This window comes from Apis mellifera, linkage group LG5 (assembly GCF_003254395.2).
Source record: "Apis mellifera strain DH4 linkage group LG5, Amel_HAv3.1, whole genome shotgun sequence".
NCBI classification, from domain to species: Eukaryota; Metazoa; Arthropoda; class Insecta; order Hymenoptera; family Apidae; genus Apis; species Apis mellifera.
The window spans coordinates 12,207,792-12,224,956 of NC_037642.1; the positions used below are offsets into that span (position 1 = coordinate 12,207,792).

A 17,165-nucleotide genomic window follows, 5' to 3' on the forward strand; every position below is an offset into this window, starting at 1 on the left:
CCAAATGCAATATTTTATTATTTTTCATTGGTTGTAATAAATGCAGTGATATATATTCACAATTGCATATTGTACAACTATTGGTTACAAGATTACTATTGGTTACAAGATATAATTCTTAAAATACTGATTTTTTAAATCCAAATTTAATTTTAATTTATTTTATTATTATTAATTTTATTTAAAATTATCCTATATTAAGATCTATTTTTTACAGATCAAATAAATACAATATTTGTTAAGATACAAATGATAATCATATCCGGCTTTATTCAATCACAACAATGGTGTCGAAACGTTGTCCGATGTTCTGAAACGTGATGTAACGTTATGTGTATAACGTCGGAGTTTATTGATACCGGCGTTAGAACATTAACAGTATCTATATTTGATCGTCATGAACACTGTTTGTATCTGATAGTCTGACAGCTGTTTAAATTTCAGTGTGATGTGCACTGGATTGTTTTTTACGAGCGTTGAAAACGCAGTACCTTCTGGTCATGTAAGGTTTCCTATGTAATCAACGATGAAACTACTGCGTGGTTTCAACGCATCGGAACGTGCAAGTGTTACAGTTTAACTGTAGTACATTTCGAATGTTTTTCTCTATTATCTTTAAGTACAAAACTATAGAACAGTTCGCGGTATAATGGCAGCTCATAAGACAGGCGGGCAAAGTGCTCGAAAGAAAGTACAGGTACTTGTTCGTAATACTTTTTTTCTTTTGAAACATTATTACAACGTAGCTTTTCAGATATATATATATTTTTTAATCGAATAAAATATTTTTATGAAAACGACATTGTTACATGCTGATTAATATTGATATGCCGATCGTTAAAAAAATCACATGATGGTGTGTGAAATAATAGAAATACGATTGATCTATGATTTTTTCATATTTGTTGTTTGTACTATATGCAATTATTTATCGATTTCATAATTTTCTTTTAATCATATAATTAATAATGTTGTTTGTAACGAATAATATCATAAATGACTTTCTATATTTATAGACTTTCAATAAATTTATTTTTAATAAAAATATATATTCAGAATATTTCAATTATTTTATTATTTTATATATTTAATAAAGGTATCCATGGTTATAAGAGATGAAGTGGAAAAAAGGCATAGAGCTGGAATTAATTCATTACAATATGATCCAGCTTTGCATAGGCTTTACTCTGCAGGTAGAGATAGCATTATAAGGATATGGAATTGCAAAAATATGAAAGACCCATACATTCAATCAATGGAACATCATACAGATTGGGTTAATGATATAGTATTATGTTGTGGTGGCAAAAATTGTACGTATTTTTTTCATATTTTTAAATTAATATATTAATATATTATATTATAATTATATTATAATTATATTAATATATTATATTCATATATATAATATGTCACATTAAATTAACATTGTTATATTAATATTAGAATCACTTTTAATTAATAAAAATAATCGTTTTAGTAATATCAGCCAGTTCTGACACTACAGTAAAAGTATGGAATGCACATAAAGGTTTTTGTATGTCTACTTTAAGAACACATAAAGATTATGTGAAAGCTCTAGCATATGCTAAAGATAAAGAGCAAGTTGCTAGTGGTGGTTTAGATAAATTAATCTTCTTATGGGATGTAAATACATTAACTGCTCTTACAGCAAGCAACAATACAGTAACAAGTAAAAAATTAATACATAGTTAAATTTTTTATTATTGTTTATATATTATTTAATTATTTGAATAATTTACAGCATCATCTCTTAGTGGAAATAAAGATTCTATATATAGTCTTGCCATGAATCAAATTGGAACAATTATAGTAAGTGGTAGCACAGAAAAAGTTTTAAGAGTATGGGATCCAAGACACTGTACTAAATTAATGAAACTTCGCGGTCATATGGATAATATCAAAGCATTAGTATTAAATAGAGATGGTACTCAATGTTTATCTGCCAGTTCTGATGGAACAATTAAACTTTGGTCATTGGGGCAACAAAGATGTATCCAAACTTATAGAGTACATAAAGAAGGTGTTTGGGCATTATTGGTAATTACAGTTTTCTTCCTTTTTGTTCTTTATTAATATTTTAATATAATAAATAGTGTAAATTATTATACTGGAATAATTATTCTTAGGCAACAGATACTTTCAGTCATGTAATATCAGGAGGTAGAGACAAAAGAGTTGTAATGACTGAATTATCATGTTATCCTGAAAGGTATACAGTTATTTGTGAAGAAAAAGCACCTGTGTTAAAAATGGTTATGACACCTGATCAATCTAGTATTTGGGTAGCAACTAGTGAATCTACTATAAATAATTGGGTATTGTATATTTTATTATATAGAAAAAAATCTTGTTAATAGTATAAATAATATTTTGAAATTTATTATAGTCTATAAGTCAAAAAGATTGGCAAGAATTAGGAATAGAAGATTATTGTGATTCTGCTAGTGGGATAACACCTAAAAATACAGAACCTGCACAAAAAATATTAGGTGCTCCAGCGATACGGCATTGTCATGTTTTAAATGATCGAAGACATGTTCTAACAAAAGATACAGAAGAAAATGTAGCTTTATATGATGTATTAAAGGCGCGTAAAGTTGAAGATTTAGGAAAGATAGATTTTGAACAAGAGATAAAAAAAAGAAATAAAATGGTGTATGTTCCAAATTGGTTTAGTATAGATCTTAAAACTGGGGTATGTAATCTTATAATAAAATTTTAATATATGCGAAATTGAAGATAATTTTTAATATTTTTATAGATGTTGACCATTCATTTAGGTCAAGATGAAAATGATTGTTTTTCTGCATGGGTTTCTGCAAAAGAAACTGGACTTGCAGAAAATGATGCAGTAGATCAAAAAGGTAATATTTATTTTTTATATTTATTTTATTATTATTTTATTATTTTTTTGTGTTGTTTCTTAAATTTTTTTTTTTTTTTTTAGTGAATTATGGAAATCTTTTACTACAAGCTCTACTTGAACATTGGTGGAGACCATTACACGTCGACGATGAAAATGAGGGCAACAGTAATGATGGTAATGGTTCTATGCATACTAGAGGAGGAAATCTATATTTCTCTGTACCAACCCACACACCTGTTATATTTAGGTACAAAAATATTATATTAATTTTTTTTTTTTTTTTTAATAAGAAATTTAATTAAATATTTTGAATTATAATTTACAATAAAATTATAATTACATTTTAGTGAAGTAGGAGGAAGACCTTTATATAGATTATTAGTTAGGGATGCTGCGGGAGAAATGGAAGGAGTACTATTAAATGAAACTGTACCAGCATGGGTAGTTAATATTGTTGTGGATAAAAATCTTCCACAATTCATTAAAATATCATTTTATATTCTTCCACATGCCACATCTGGCGTAAAAAGTTTAAAAAAGTATGTAATAAATAAAGTTTTTTCTTTAAATATTATCAAATAATATATTTATAATATGAATTTTATATATATATTTTAAGAGATCGCTTAATCGCAAACGATTTTATACAAATTCGTAAAGTAGCAGAACATGTTTGCGATAAAGTGCTTGGTGCTGGAAGTGACTCAGGATCAGTAGCAGGTGCTGGAAATACAGTTTCTGGAGGATCTCCAGCAGGAGATAGAACAAATACAGATTCAAATGCTGATAATTCTTCGCTGGCCGAAGAAAAAGTAGAATTGCTATGTAATGATCAAGTTTTAGATCCTTCTATGGATTTAAGAACTGTATGTTCTAATATTTTATGCAATAATATTTATTTAAATCTATGAAATTTATAATTCTATTTTTAATTTAGGTCAGACATTTTATTTGGAAAAGTTCAGCAGATTTAATACTTCATTTTCGGCCAGTAAAATAGTTAGGGCTAAGTATATCGGAACAGAGATCACGAAAATGTGCCTGGTTTTATACCGTCATAAAGTAAGTAAATACTTTTATACAATACTTATTTATTAAAAATAATAATATAAAAATATTGCAGAATTACGGAAAATATGTGGTCTAGTTGCAGAGTGTGCAACTTCACACTACCTTCTTTTTATGAAATATTCAATCGAATTTCGATGAATGTTTCATTAGATGCTGCGACTGAAGACGAATAAAAGCCAGGTTACATGTAGACTATTTAAAATTAAATGAGTTTAAAGGCAATAATGTGTGGAAACATTAGTATAAATTGCTCATATTTGTACATTTATATCCTGTGGCCAAATACAAAAATAATTTCAATTATTTTATTTTTAAAAATATGTTTTTTTGTATTTTAATGCGAAGTATTTACTGTCAGCCATTTATAGTCTTCCCAATTTAAAAATATTGAAAAAAAATTTAAGCACAAAAAAAGTATAAATTGTATGGCCCAGGAAATTATTATTGAGTGTAACTTCTAAATACCATGTTTTCTCATGCTTTTTGAATTTTTTTTTATTAATTCCATGTAGCTATATGTTTTTATGATTTGTAAATAATATCTATCCTTATTTTTTTGATAAAATTAGAAACAAATGTAATTGAAGAAATGAAATCAAAGAGATATATATGTATAAACAATACTCCACACACCTGCCTTTTTATTTATAAAAAAAAAAAAGCAAACTATAACAGGAAGAGGAAAATGTCAATTTATCATTAATCAAATTAAAATTGAACAGCCAAATTAATAATTTAATATTTCCTATAATAATATGGGAAGTAACATAGTATGTCTTCGATATAATAAGATTAAATTCTGCCTTTAATATTTTCAATTAATTAAACTTTTCATTAACGGATATATAATGATTCATAATTCATGAACGGATATATAATATGAAAAAAAAAAAAAACATAAATACATTACAATTATTGATAAAATAACTAAAAATATATTGGCAGAATTTGATTTTAGAAGACAAGTCTATAATAGGTAAAAAAACACAAAGTGTGTAGTTAATCATATGTTAAAACATCCATTTTATTAGAATCCTATCAATTGTACATATAAATGCGATTGTAAGTAAGATTCTTTAATTATGGTGATGGGCTGTACACATAAAATCCAATATATCAAAAATCAAAGCCTTTGCACCAATTTTACGAAATTGGGATAAACGCTTAACTTTTCTAAAAAAAAAAAAAAAATGAATAAGAGGAAGAGATGAGAGAAAAAAAAGATAAAGAGAAAAATGTTCTTTATTAAAAATATGGCCCTAAATGTTGTAATTTTTGTGTTATAAAAATGACATAGAAGCAATTTTTTAATAAATCTAGAGATTATTCTATTGTTACATTTTAATACTACTTGCTACATATCGTGTAAGTATTTATTTGCTAAGTTTTTGCTATACTTATTTAATAATGTAAAAAAGAATTAGTTATTATAACTTAGTTTTTTCTTTATTTTTATTAGGAATTTTTAGAGCTCTGTGATAAATATTTTTCGAGCTAAGGACGTTGATTAATAGAATAACTACCAAAAATATTGTAAAATTACAGTTAAGTTTGATTCATTTTTATGTTTATATATCGGTATTATATGTATATTTTTGCAAAGATCCAGTATCAATTATTGCCACATTTGATTCTTATCATTATATATATTTTATTCATTTCTTAAGTGAAATGTATTTTCATAAAATGACCCTCCTTATTGCAACAGAAAATCAATATGTGCCTGATCCTAGATTATAAGTTGTAGAGGGCATTTAAATTATGAAATAATCTACTGATCTTTTAAAAATAATATGAATTGTAAGTTAATGTTATTGTGGTGCATAATCATAGAAAATATTTTATCAGAATCTAATATTTAGTTATATATTTATAAGAATTCTCTTCATAAATTTTAAGTATTAACTATTGAATGAAATTTTTTGATAATTTACTTTTTTTTTGTTTCATTGTAAAAAAAACTTTATTGTTTATTTTTTTTCATACTATAATTTTTTATATCATAAATAATTGCATAATTGCAAATTCATAAAAATTTAGTATATTTTTTCATAGCTTCACTTGTAGATAATATTGTAATTATTTTACACACGAGACATGCATTTCATACAGTATTCGTAAAATATTATAACTGAGCTTTCTTCACTGAAGACAACATTGTTCATTAATGGAAGTATTAATGTATAATATTAAAAAAGCGCTTGTAATTATACTTTTAAAACATGAAATCTTTAAATCAAAACTAATTATATACCCTCTTTTTAATAAGGGACAAATAGATTTTCTCAAAATAAAAGTTCTCATATTAAAAAGAAGAAAAAAAAGAAAAGATTGTAAAATGGTGCCAAATTTTATACTAAACAAAAATTTCTGCAGTGCACCTATTTCTTGTAAAAAGATTTTTCTGTACAACTGCTTTTAATATTAATTTATTAATCACAATAATTCTAATATTTATTATCTAATGTTATATAATTGATAGAAATTTATAATTATAAATAATTATTTTTTTTTTATTTTTAGAATCAAATAGATATCGTCTCACACCTATAAAATTCTGATTGAAAGAGTTGATTGTTTATCTTATTTTATAAACATAATTCATTTATGATTATGATTATACCATGAATTTTTCTGTATTCTATTACGCGATGAGACGATATTCGTTTAATATTTATAAAATATTTTCAACTATTAGTCGCGCGATATATCGAAAAGAATCTGTAACACATTTTATTATTAGAAAAAACACAATTTGATGATGTTATATTTCATTTCAGAAAAAATTCTTTATGATTATGATGTTTATTTTATATTCTTAAACTATTATATTGTGAAATTATTCCTAGATCATGTATATCATTAGAGAATTATTAATATTTGAATAAAATATAATTTAATACAGAATAACTTATATATAAATGTACATGTGCACTAATATACATCATATTATTGCAAAATCATAATATTTAAATTTCTTTTTTAATAATATATTCTACAGCTTGTACAAAAGAGCTGCATACTTTTGTAGGCAGTGGTGTAATTGTATTTTCATCTCCATCTCGATATTTTCCAGTTTGTACTAGAATTCCTCTTATACCGATAGCTTGGGCACCAGCTACATCATCTTTAACATCCTAAAAAAAAAAAAAATACAAATACAACAAAAAATTAAACATTAAAATATTGGCTAACTTTATGTGAAATAATTTTTACATCGCCGATCATAATTGCTTCTTCGGGAGATATGTTTCCTAAAGCAGCTTTAAAAAACTCTGCAGTAGGTTTTCCAATGACTTCTGCTTTCACATTAGCAGAATATTCTAAACCAGCAACAAATGCCCCTGGTCCTAAAGCTAAACCATCTGATCTTTTATAATATCGAGCTTTTTGAATTGCTATGAGAGATGCACCATCTAATAATAACCTGAAATTAAGAATAATTTATTTTCAAACATTTTGTAATAAATATTTTATTACAATATGTTTAAATATTGAAAACAAAATTAAAAACATACTGAAAGATAATATTGAAAAAAAATTTTATTTCATAACATGCTGAATGCAAACAAACACCTGAATGCTTTTGTCAATTCTTCGTAATGAAATTTATCCGGTGCCAATCCAATTACTACAGCATTCATTGTTTCATTTGTTTTTACCAAATCTTCAAAATCTTCATTAGCATGAGGATCAATCAATAACATTGGATTTAATTTTTTCGAAATGATCAGTTTTCTTGTTGCAATTAAACTACTAAAAATTTCTTCCTTTTTAACAGTAAAACCTAATTTTGTTAATCGATTATATAGTAAGTTGCTAGATTCTTTACTTGTATTTGTGACAAATTTATATGGTATATTAGCATTTCGAAGCCTATATAGAAGTAATAAAATTTCATTAATATATCATTATAATACATCATTAATAAATTATATTTTATTTGTTAAATTTTCATTTATTGTTATTCATTATATAAATAGACATTAAAATTAGTGAATTTAATTTTAAATCATAAAATGGAATCGATGTAATATAAAAATATGTTATACTATTTATTATTAGACATAATTTTAATATCTAATTTAATATAATAATTTAATAATTTTAATAAATAAAAATACCACCTGTTTAAAGCTTCCACTGCACCTGGAATCACTGTATTATCAATATGAAGAGTACCACTAAGATCTATTAGTACCATTTTTATTTGTTTTGCCATATTTTGCAAAATTTTATTATTTATTTTATATATATTTATATATTATATATTAAATTTCGTTATTTATCCAATATTTGCTACACAATTCGAAGTATATATATTACATACACAATTACGATATAACGTTGACTTAACGATGGAAGCCTTGTTACATGGCGTAGTATCTCTGTCTAATCTAGCAACGGCATTGAAAATAACGTGACGTAACGTATTCTTCTCTTGTATAAATTTACCGTAGGGAAAATAAATCACTTTTAATGACAGAGAAGGTAGCATATCGTGGCAACTGTATATATAAGTCTAAACAATTACAAAATAGTAACGTAAAGTTTCTCATTGCACGTGGTCAAATATGGCGCTCTCCATGAGGCAGGAAGATGTAAAACAAGTACCATGGTTTTCTCTGTAAGTATTAAGAATTTTAATATGTTAAAAAAATTTATTTAATTAAAAGTTGCATTTACATTACATAGCGCAGAATGGCATCAAGTATATAAACAGATTTATTCTAACAATATAAATGAACAATTAATGGGATATGAAATGTTGCTTGCATGGAAAGCAAGGTAATTAAATGATAAATATTTAATAGAATGTCATAAATAAGTAGTATTAATTAAAAGTATTTTAGGATACCAAAATTACCGATAGGAGTTGATTGTACTCTATCAATTATGCAAGTGTGTATTAGAGATCGTGAATGGACTTCTAAGATTAATAATGGCGAATTGCCAATTAGTTATGAAAATGATTTATGTTTGATGTATTCAACTACAATAATGAGATTTTTAAATCATATATCTAATATAGGACATACGAAGCAAACATCCTTGTTTCAGATTGCAAAGCAACTCAATATTCCAGAATGGATAGTAAACTTAAGGCATGATACTGCTCATGGTTATGAATTACCATCTATTGATGTATTGAGAATAGCAATGAATATATTGTTAACCTGGCTACATGTAAGCTTATTTTTATAATAGTTGAATAATAATAATATGAAAAAAAGAAAAATTTTTTATATAAATATATATATTTGAAGGAAGAATATTGGACAGCTGAAGGCAAAAGAATTGAATGCTTAATTACTGAAGAATCTATGAAAGAAATTCAAGAGAGTGAAGAAGTACAGGATTTTAGTGATTTAATTGAACTTTGGAGTTCTGTTAGTCTGTACATTCATGCTGGTTATCATTTAGTATCTAATGTTCCAGATTCTCAATTGAGGTATATGTGATATTCAATTATTTTATGATATTAACTTATAATAAATATATATTAATAAATTAATATCATTAATAGGGAAACATTACAAGATCTACGTTCTTATGCTATCTCTTTATTGGAAAAAAATAGTGAAGATGTGCAAAATGAAAAAGATAACTATATTGAGACTGTTAGAGAGACTGATATAAAAAAAGATAAAAAATATACATTAGAAACTGCAAGAATCGTTCTTTTATCAGAAATATGTAGATATCTTAACAAAAAATCCATACCCAATAAGAAAAATATAGTTTGCAATGCATTATTTAATTCAGAAATTTTTTTACCAAATAAAGATATTTTATTAATTTTTACTCAAAATGAGGATATTGAAACTACATTGAAAAAAAATGTATTGCCATTAGGCATGATCGAGTTTTGGAAAGATATAATATTTGTATTATATGAAAAAGATTTCATGGAAGTATTGATTATAAAATTACTTGAATTAGTAGATAATGAAGAAATAAATAAAGAAAAAAGATTATTAGCTTCTTTATGGATAAGTTCTATATCATATAGTTTTTTAAAATTAAATAATGCTCATTGTATATCTCGAGTTCTAGAATATCAGTTAGAAAAAACACAAAAAAATTTACCAGTAAAAACTTTTGAACTTAAAGTCAAAGAAGAAACAGATCGTATTTATCCGCAATTGAAATGTGTATTATGGTTTAATTTATCAGATACAATGTTACCATGTCTAACTGATATAAAATTTATTTCAAAGCTTATATTAAATGTAAATGAATTCTCAATTAAATTCATTGTGCCTCTTTTAGAATTAATAAGTCCAATAATAGATAATGATAATAAGCACTTATTATTAAATTTAATGAATCTTTATATAATAGTTGATAAAAATAATATGGATTCTTATGAATATGAAAAAACTTTTATTCTCAAAGATATCCAATTTAATAAATGTGTATTAAATACAGAAAATAATACACAAAATAATTTACAAGATAAAACATATCATATTTTTACCAATGAAAATATTAGAAATAATTACTGGAACTTTGCAGTTAGTAAGTATATAAAATTATAAGTTTCTTTTCTAAGATATTAATAAATAGATATAAGATTATTATTTATTTTTTAGCAACTTATAATTGGGCAGAATATCCAATTGGTTTGCTTCCTTGGCAAGATGATACCTTGGAATTTATAAATCCATTTTATAGTACAATACAAGAATATAATATTTCAGAATTAGAATCCAAAATTGTTCCTGGAATTATAGATGAGAAAAATTTAAAAATGAAAAGTCAAATTAATTGGAATAATATTCTAAGGAAAAAAAAGCGTTTAAAAAGGAAACAAGAACGAAGAAATGCAGATGTTATAATGAATAAAGCATTAGAAACTGCTAAAAAACAAAAATAGTATATTATAATGTTCTATATGCATTTTATTTATTATTAGCATATTCACAAAAAATATGAAAATAGAAAAAAATTCAACAATATAGGTTTTCTTATTTATAAATAAATTATACAATTTTATTAAAATATAGTCAAGATATAAACAATTTTTTAACTGTTTATAAAATTTCAATTAACAATATATAAATTTTTCACTATCACATATATTGAATATATATTTAGGAAAAAGATTTTTGTACATGCTTGTAAAAATATATATATATATATATTTTTTATAATAAGTTATTTATAATAATTGTTTCGCATTTTTCTCTTTTTCTTTTCTTTTTTTACATACACACACACACACATACACACACACATATGTATGTATGTATATTATATTTTAATGTATAAAATTTATAAATTAGATGAATTATATTAACATCACAGATACATTGAATAAAAATAACCAATAAATATCTATTATATAGATTATAATATTAATGAATAATCATTTTAAGTATAATTTAATGAAAATCTAAATTTTAAAATTACAGTTATTGCAAAATGTTAACAATACAGAAGTTCATTATATTTGTTTCTTTGGTAATTATTTTATTAATATATATATTTTTTATAAATACATACTTCCAATGTATGTAAAATATTTTAAAATTAATAACATCAAAAATTTATGAAAGATATGAGAATATAAACCGATGATGTACTTGTTCAGTACACGTGCACTCCAACGTACTAATGGATATTCTCTGGGTATATGGGGTCAGGGGAACATTTCTCATTCCTTATCGGTGAGAGTACACGCGCACCGTAAGCGGAGTTATCCTATTCCCCTTACCTCACTGTACCGTTATATTCAAGGACTATATAAGAATAAGCATATGCAATAAATTTTGAAATTTAATTTTTATAAAATATAGTTTTTTTTATAAAATCATTTTGTATACATTTTTTATTCATTAACAAACTTCATTTTATGTTATAAAAATTCAAGACGAACATTTATTAAGTACACATGTACTAAAACATTATTTCAGGCATGTAAGGGGTATGAAGAAAGGGGAACAGAATTGACTCCGCCTACAGCAATATCGTACAAACTTTTTGCACACAACTTCGTCCTCTCGTATGCATCAACAGTAAAAATAAAAAATTTAACATATTTTTACAAATCGAAAATAAATCATACACACACACATACATACACATACACACATATAATAATATATATATATTATTATTATAATTATATATATTATATATATATTATTATAATATTATAATATTAGATAGCACTTTATAATATAATATAAAGATACAAGAAGAAGAAGTTCCGAAATTTGAATAGCACTGATAATTACATGTTGTTGTTGCTTTTTTTAGAAGCATTCCCCTTACCTCGTGATATTTCTCGAATATCTATTGATCTTATTTGAGTGCACGCGTATTCAAAAAATTCAAATCCAGTTTTCTTGAGGAGGAAATTTTATATATAAGTTTTTTTGTATCTTTTTACATAGAAACAAACATTTTGAATCATATTGTCATTTTTCTGATTATAAATAACAAATACATGTATAAAAACAAAATTCAATATATCTTGTTTTTTTTATGTTATTAAATTAAAAAATATAAGATTTTTTAATGATAGTATTAGTTTTTTTTAATACGTCCGTGAGATGCTTAGATGTTTCAAAACCAAATATATCTAATGGTTCTCGAGACATTGTTGCTATTCTGAAATTGTAGAAAAAAAAAGTGTAATATAATTTATGTTATATATTTAAATGAATAATAAATTTATCTATTACCTTCCTCCAGATATAGCATATAAAAATTTCCAATAGGAAGATCTTAAAAGATGTGGTTCAAATATTGCTACATGGAAGAGTACTGCTGTACTAAAACAATATAAAAAGATCACGAACCACTTTATTTCAGGTACTATCTTTTTTTCCACAAGATCATTCCATAACAACTAAATAAAAAAGAGTATAATATAAAATATAAATTTTTATATAAGAAAATATTAAACTGCAAAATTAGAAAATTAGTTTCAAAAATACCTGTAATGCTTTCCACATAAAATATAAAGCTATTGTATTACTACTATAAATCATAAATGTTAAACCGCCAATAAGTCCAGCGGGTATTGCATAATAAGAAGAATCTTTTTTAAAAAATCTTCTTAATAAACAGGATATTAGCTAAAATATATTTGAAATTATTATAAAACTATAAATTAAACAAAATTGACATTTTATAATAAAATATAATAGTAATAATACCCTATAAAGTCCAGTAAAACCACCTAAAAACATAGGTAAATTTAGATTGCCTTTTCTAAAAATTATTTCTCTTGTTAAGAATGGTTTTGTAATTAATTTTCTAGTACCAAAAAACAAATTAATCACTAATTGGGCACTTAGAGCATAACTAAATACTTGTATACTACCCTATAAATGAAAGTAAGCATCAATAATATGCATTTCAAATCATATAATTTTTGTTATTCATTTATTTATATGCACATATATACCTTTAATATATATACATATATATACCTTTAATATATAATGAACACAACTAAAAGGATGTGAACATGATATATGTTTTCCTTTAAGTTGTTTTAATCTTTCTATAATTTTCTTGTATGTTTCAAGTGATTTTATAAATATATTTTTTTTACAGGATGTTTTATTTAAAACATGTTGTTTTATTAAATTTCTACTATTATTCTCTTCATTAGCAGAATTGTTTTGTGTTTCACAACTTAAATTTTCTTTTTTAAGATATTCATTCCCTTCATATTTTCCAACAATAATTCTAGTGAAAATTTTCTAATTAATTGGAAATTGTTTGTAATATTAATAAATAAAAATAAACTAAATAAATACCTAAATATTTTATATAAGGAAACTTGTTTATTTGGTTTAGAACGATAGAAATAAAGTAACAATGCTATTGATGTAGCAAAAATATATGTTCCACCATGTGAAATAGGAGAATAATATCCTCTTTCTACTCCCATTTTAAATAATGTTTCTGTTGCCTAATAAAGAATATTATAATTAATTATGTAATAAAAAAATAATATATAACTAAAATATATATTGAAATTATATTTTTATAGATTCATATAAACTTTTATAGAAATTCTATTTTCTATTATGTTAACAAAAAATTAGCAAATTAATTTACTCACAACGTTAGATACATATAAACTTAATAAAGAACGTCTTGATGGTCGCTCAATAATAATAGCTGACAAACTAGATAAAAAAGATGGAAGAAACGATACAGTCAAAAGACTGAATTTTCCAAGTATACGTCTGAAATATATAATTTTTATATGTATAGATATAATAATATAAAGTAATAAAAAAGTATTCTTAAATTAAATAATAAAGAAATAACAAATTCAATTCAAAGATTTTATTTCAAATTATTTTAGTTTTAATATATAATAAATTTCTTCTTATACTTTTATTTAGCAAAAATTTCTAATTATATATGATTATGAATAAAATTACAAATTCATTTATGCAAACCTTAGAGAACAAATAAACACAGAATATGAGAAAGCACTCCATGAGAGAAAAGCAGTTGATTGCAAAAGACCCAATATTGTTTTTTTAATGTCTGCTTTAGATGGTACTTTCCCTTTCATTAAAAGAGCAACCTAAAATAAATATCGAAAAAAATAGAAATCGTATATATATCGCTAACATCGTTAGTTAAATTTGAAAAACTGAAACAATTTATAATTTGTAATTTTTTTTTTTTTTTTTTTTGCTTGAAATAATTATACAACTTAGAAGTTTAAAAATTATTATTCATCTGCTAATACAAACAAAATCTACCAATAAATATCTTTCGAGAAAATAAAATGCTACTTAGTGTTTACTTGTTGTTTATATAAGTTGTTATAATTCAACCAATTGTGATTTACATATGAAGAAGTTGTAGTTTAGACATATTATTTTTTTTTTTTTATAATAACAATTATTATCACTTTTCATAAGAAAAATATGAATAAAAATAAATTATATTTAAGATTTTCTTATAGTTTATATCTCAATGATACATTACGATTATTAAATTGAAAACAAGATATAAAAAAATTTAAGCAAAATTAAAAGAAAAAATTAATAAACATACTATGTAAACTGTAGAATATATCTTTAGGCATTCTTGAAGAGCATCTATGCCAAGACCGGCTGCTGCTATTAAACAGGAATCTCTCCAATGATGTGAGTATTCCTTACAGGATATATCGATGCATTTGCTTAGTTGCGAAGGCATTCTTTGATAATTAAAAATTTCGCAGTTGAATCCAATTTCTGGTTATAAAATGTCAATTTTCAACGGAGGAATATCGCACAAAACTAAAGATAACACTTTTGTTAACACACAGTTATAATTATTTTGATAATATCAAATACTTTATTGAATTCATTTTTTTTAATTGTTATACATTATTTTGAATTACGCAGCTAAACATGAATTGATAGAATTATGATTGATTAAAGAAATCTATATAATAATTGAAAATATTTATCAAGAATTAAAAAACTTGTTTCTGATTTTAAATTTTAGTTCCTTAAAGCGGTAAATCATAAATGCTCATGCGTTTTGTAGATCAAAAATATTCACAGTAACACCTAAATCAATGCGTGCGGACTTGTCGACCGCTCGTCACCGACTGAACAGGCAGTACAAAGTCAACTCATTTTCGAACGACCTTTCACATTTACTATCATAATTTAAATATTTAAATATATTTCAATAAGTTAGTATTAAAATATTAAAATAAAAAAAATTATTTCTATTTTATCTTATTGATTTATGTTAATATGATTTATTTTATTATTTTTCTAATCGCGGATGAAAAAAAATACATAAAATATATGTATACCTCTATATAAGATAAATGTTTGTTTATTATTTGTTATAATTTTAAAGAATTTATATTAAAAATTCATTTTATACATTTCCAATAAATAATTGATGATTTTTTTATTAAAATTTATATATTATAATTTATAATAACTTTCTAATTCTATTTCCGGTTTATTATTACTATAAACCTACTTTATGTGAAAGGATACTTGACTAAAATTAGTAATATAAGTTAGAAATGTAAATATCGAGAATAATTTTTATTGAAAAATTTAAATTTAAAAATTTTTTACATTTATATATAAATATATTAAAATTTATATAGTATATATTATAGTATAGTATAATAATGAAATTTTATCAGTATATTTTGAAATTTTATATATCATTATTTAAAAATTATATATCGTTATATGTCATTAAATTTGAATAAAGTATTTGAAAATTATAAGAATTATGATCAAAATATTTCACTAAACAAAATTAAAAATTTTCTAACTAATGTAGTAGAAATTTTTATGAAAAAAAAAACGGTAGAATTCTTACGACACAAAATATTATAGAAAAAAAAAAAAATGTAACAAATTCTTGTGTTAGGAGTTCAAGCGATTCTTTTTTACTTTTATGTTGTTGCTCTGTCGGTCATTGATGATTAAAGTTAAATTTTGTTGAGTAATAAACTATGAGTATAGTTTATTAAAAGTGAGTATAGTTGTATTAAAATATAAAATCTGAAAATAATCATAAAAATATATGAAAATATATTATAATATAATATATTAAAAGTTATATATATAAGCATATTAAAATCTTTTATTATTGATTTGTAAATAAGTTTATTAGAAAAATTATAACAATCGACAGAGAATTAGAATTATATTACATTTTTAATCGTACAAAGTAACATTTAGCTTGAGAAAGATGTATTTGTTTATTTTTATTTTATATAAAAAAAAAATCGATTTCATAATATGACATATATATATTATACTATACTCGCGCATGATCGCGTAACTACTGACATCTATGTACTGTTTCTGGAACGTCTTTTTAGAGAATTTTATAGCTTACAAATCGCGGGTTACATTCGTTTTGTCATACTTAATATTTATACTTGGCATTTACTCTAGAGAAATCTTCGTTTCCGTTAATTACAATCTGATCGATAATTTATTGATGTGTGTAAAGATATTTCTGATAATTAATAAGTCGAATTTATACATCATATTTATTACATTATTAGAAAATGAATATATATATATATACATATATATATATATAAAATTTAACGCTAAAATTTATCAGAAGATCAATTGGTTATTGCAGAAATTTTTAAACAGTATTTAAGGATAGTGCAAAGATACCTGGCTGTAGATAATTCGAGATCCTATACGTTAGATTTGGAAAGGTACTGTATCAG

The 17,165-nt window shown here is 23.7% G+C and overlaps 4 protein-coding genes across 4 annotated transcripts; 2 read left to right on the plus strand and 2 right to left on the minus strand.

Moving 5' to 3' along the window:
• Positions 1-240: 240 nt before the first annotated feature.
• LOC411121 (WD repeat-containing protein 48) lies at positions 241-5,153 on the plus strand. The gene is made up of 12 exons (XM_006569500.3): positions 241-697; positions 1,097-1,313; positions 1,481-1,693; positions 1,766-2,061; positions 2,151-2,339; positions 2,411-2,719; positions 2,786-2,888; positions 2,972-3,137; positions 3,238-3,429; positions 3,510-3,756; positions 3,828-3,952; positions 4,014-5,153. Exons 1-11 carry the CDS (start codon positions 650-652, stop codon positions 3,888-3,890), a joined length of 2,043 nt encoding a protein of 680 aa, XP_006569563.1. The 5' UTR covers positions 241-649; the 3' UTR covers positions 3,891-3,952; positions 4,014-5,153.
• A 1,665-nt stretch (positions 5,154-6,818) lies between these two features.
• LOC408860 (haloacid dehalogenase-like hydrolase domain-containing protein 2) lies at positions 6,819-8,420 on the minus strand. Its single transcript, XM_392391.6, has 4 exons — positions 8,089-8,420; positions 7,538-7,837; positions 7,178-7,388; positions 6,819-7,098 (listed from the first exon to the last, which is right to left on the minus strand). Exons 1-4 carry the CDS (start codon positions 8,181-8,183, stop codon positions 6,931-6,933), a joined length of 774 nt encoding a protein of 257 aa, XP_392391.2. The 5' UTR covers positions 8,184-8,420; the 3' UTR covers positions 6,819-6,930.
• On the plus strand, positions 8,132-10,986 carry LOC100576848. The gene is made up of 6 exons (XM_026440634.1): positions 8,132-8,588; positions 8,657-8,749; positions 8,815-9,148; positions 9,229-9,413; positions 9,489-10,483; positions 10,558-10,986. The coding sequence occupies exons 1-6, from the start codon at positions 8,536-8,538 to the stop codon at positions 10,839-10,841; spliced, it is 1,944 nt and encodes a 647-aa protein (XP_026296419.1). The 5' UTR covers positions 8,132-8,535; the 3' UTR covers positions 10,842-10,986.
• Positions 10,987-11,780: 794 nt separating this feature from the next.
• Positions 11,781-15,567, minus strand: LOC726102 (transmembrane protein 135). Its single transcript, XM_006569507.3, has 9 exons — positions 15,005-15,567; positions 14,395-14,525; positions 14,049-14,175; positions 13,741-13,895; positions 13,408-13,669; positions 13,132-13,299; positions 12,910-13,050; positions 12,655-12,821; positions 11,781-12,580 (listed from the first exon to the last, which is right to left on the minus strand). The coding sequence occupies exons 1-9, from the start codon at positions 15,146-15,148 to the stop codon at positions 12,466-12,468; spliced, it is 1,410 nt and encodes a 469-aa protein (XP_006569570.1). The 5' UTR covers positions 15,149-15,567; the 3' UTR covers positions 11,781-12,465.
• Positions 15,568-17,165: the final 1,598 nt, after the last annotated feature.

Coding starts and splice junctions, on each gene's coding strand:
- LOC411121 (XM_006569500.3), top strand. CDS start 650: ATGGCAGCTCATAAGACAGGCGGGCAAAGTGCTCGAAAGAAAGTACAG. Junction 1,314..1,480: donor ATGTTGTGGTGGCAAAAATT/GTACGTATTTTT, acceptor TAATCGTTTTAG/TAATATCAGCCAGTTCTGAC. Junction 3,757..3,827: donor CTTCTATGGATTTAAGAACT/GTATGTTCTAAT, acceptor TTTTTAATTTAG/GTCAGACATTTTATTTGGAA.
- LOC408860 (XM_392391.6), bottom strand. CDS start 8,183: ATGGCAAAACAAATAAAAATGGTACTAATAGATCTTAGTGGTACTCTT. Junction 7,838..8,088: donor GCAGTGGAAGCTTTAAACAG/GTGGTATTTTTA, acceptor ACTTCTATATAG/GCTTCGAAATGCTAATATAC. Junction 7,389..7,537: donor GAATTGACAAAAGCATTCAG/GTGTTTGTTTGC, acceptor TCTTAATTTCAG/GTTATTATTAGATGGTGCAT.
- LOC100576848 (XM_026440634.1), top strand. CDS start 8,536: ATGGCGCTCTCCATGAGGCAGGAAGATGTAAAACAAGTACCATGGTTT. Junction 8,589..8,656: donor CAAGTACCATGGTTTTCTCT/GTAAGTATTAAG, acceptor TACATTACATAG/CGCAGAATGGCATCAAGTAT. Junction 10,484..10,557: donor TTACTGGAACTTTGCAGTTA/GTAAGTATATAA, acceptor TTTATTTTTTAG/CAACTTATAATTGGGCAGAA.
- LOC726102 (XM_006569507.3), bottom strand. CDS start 15,148: ATGCCTTCGCAACTAAGCAAATGCATCGATATATCCTGTAAGGAATAC. Junction 13,051..13,131: donor GTTTTACTGGACTTTATAGG/GTATTATTACTA, acceptor AATATATTTTAG/CTAATATCCTGTTTATTAAG. Junction 12,581..12,654: donor TATGCTATATCTGGAGGAAG/GTAATAGATAAA, acceptor CTACAATTTCAG/AATAGCAACAATGTCTCGAG.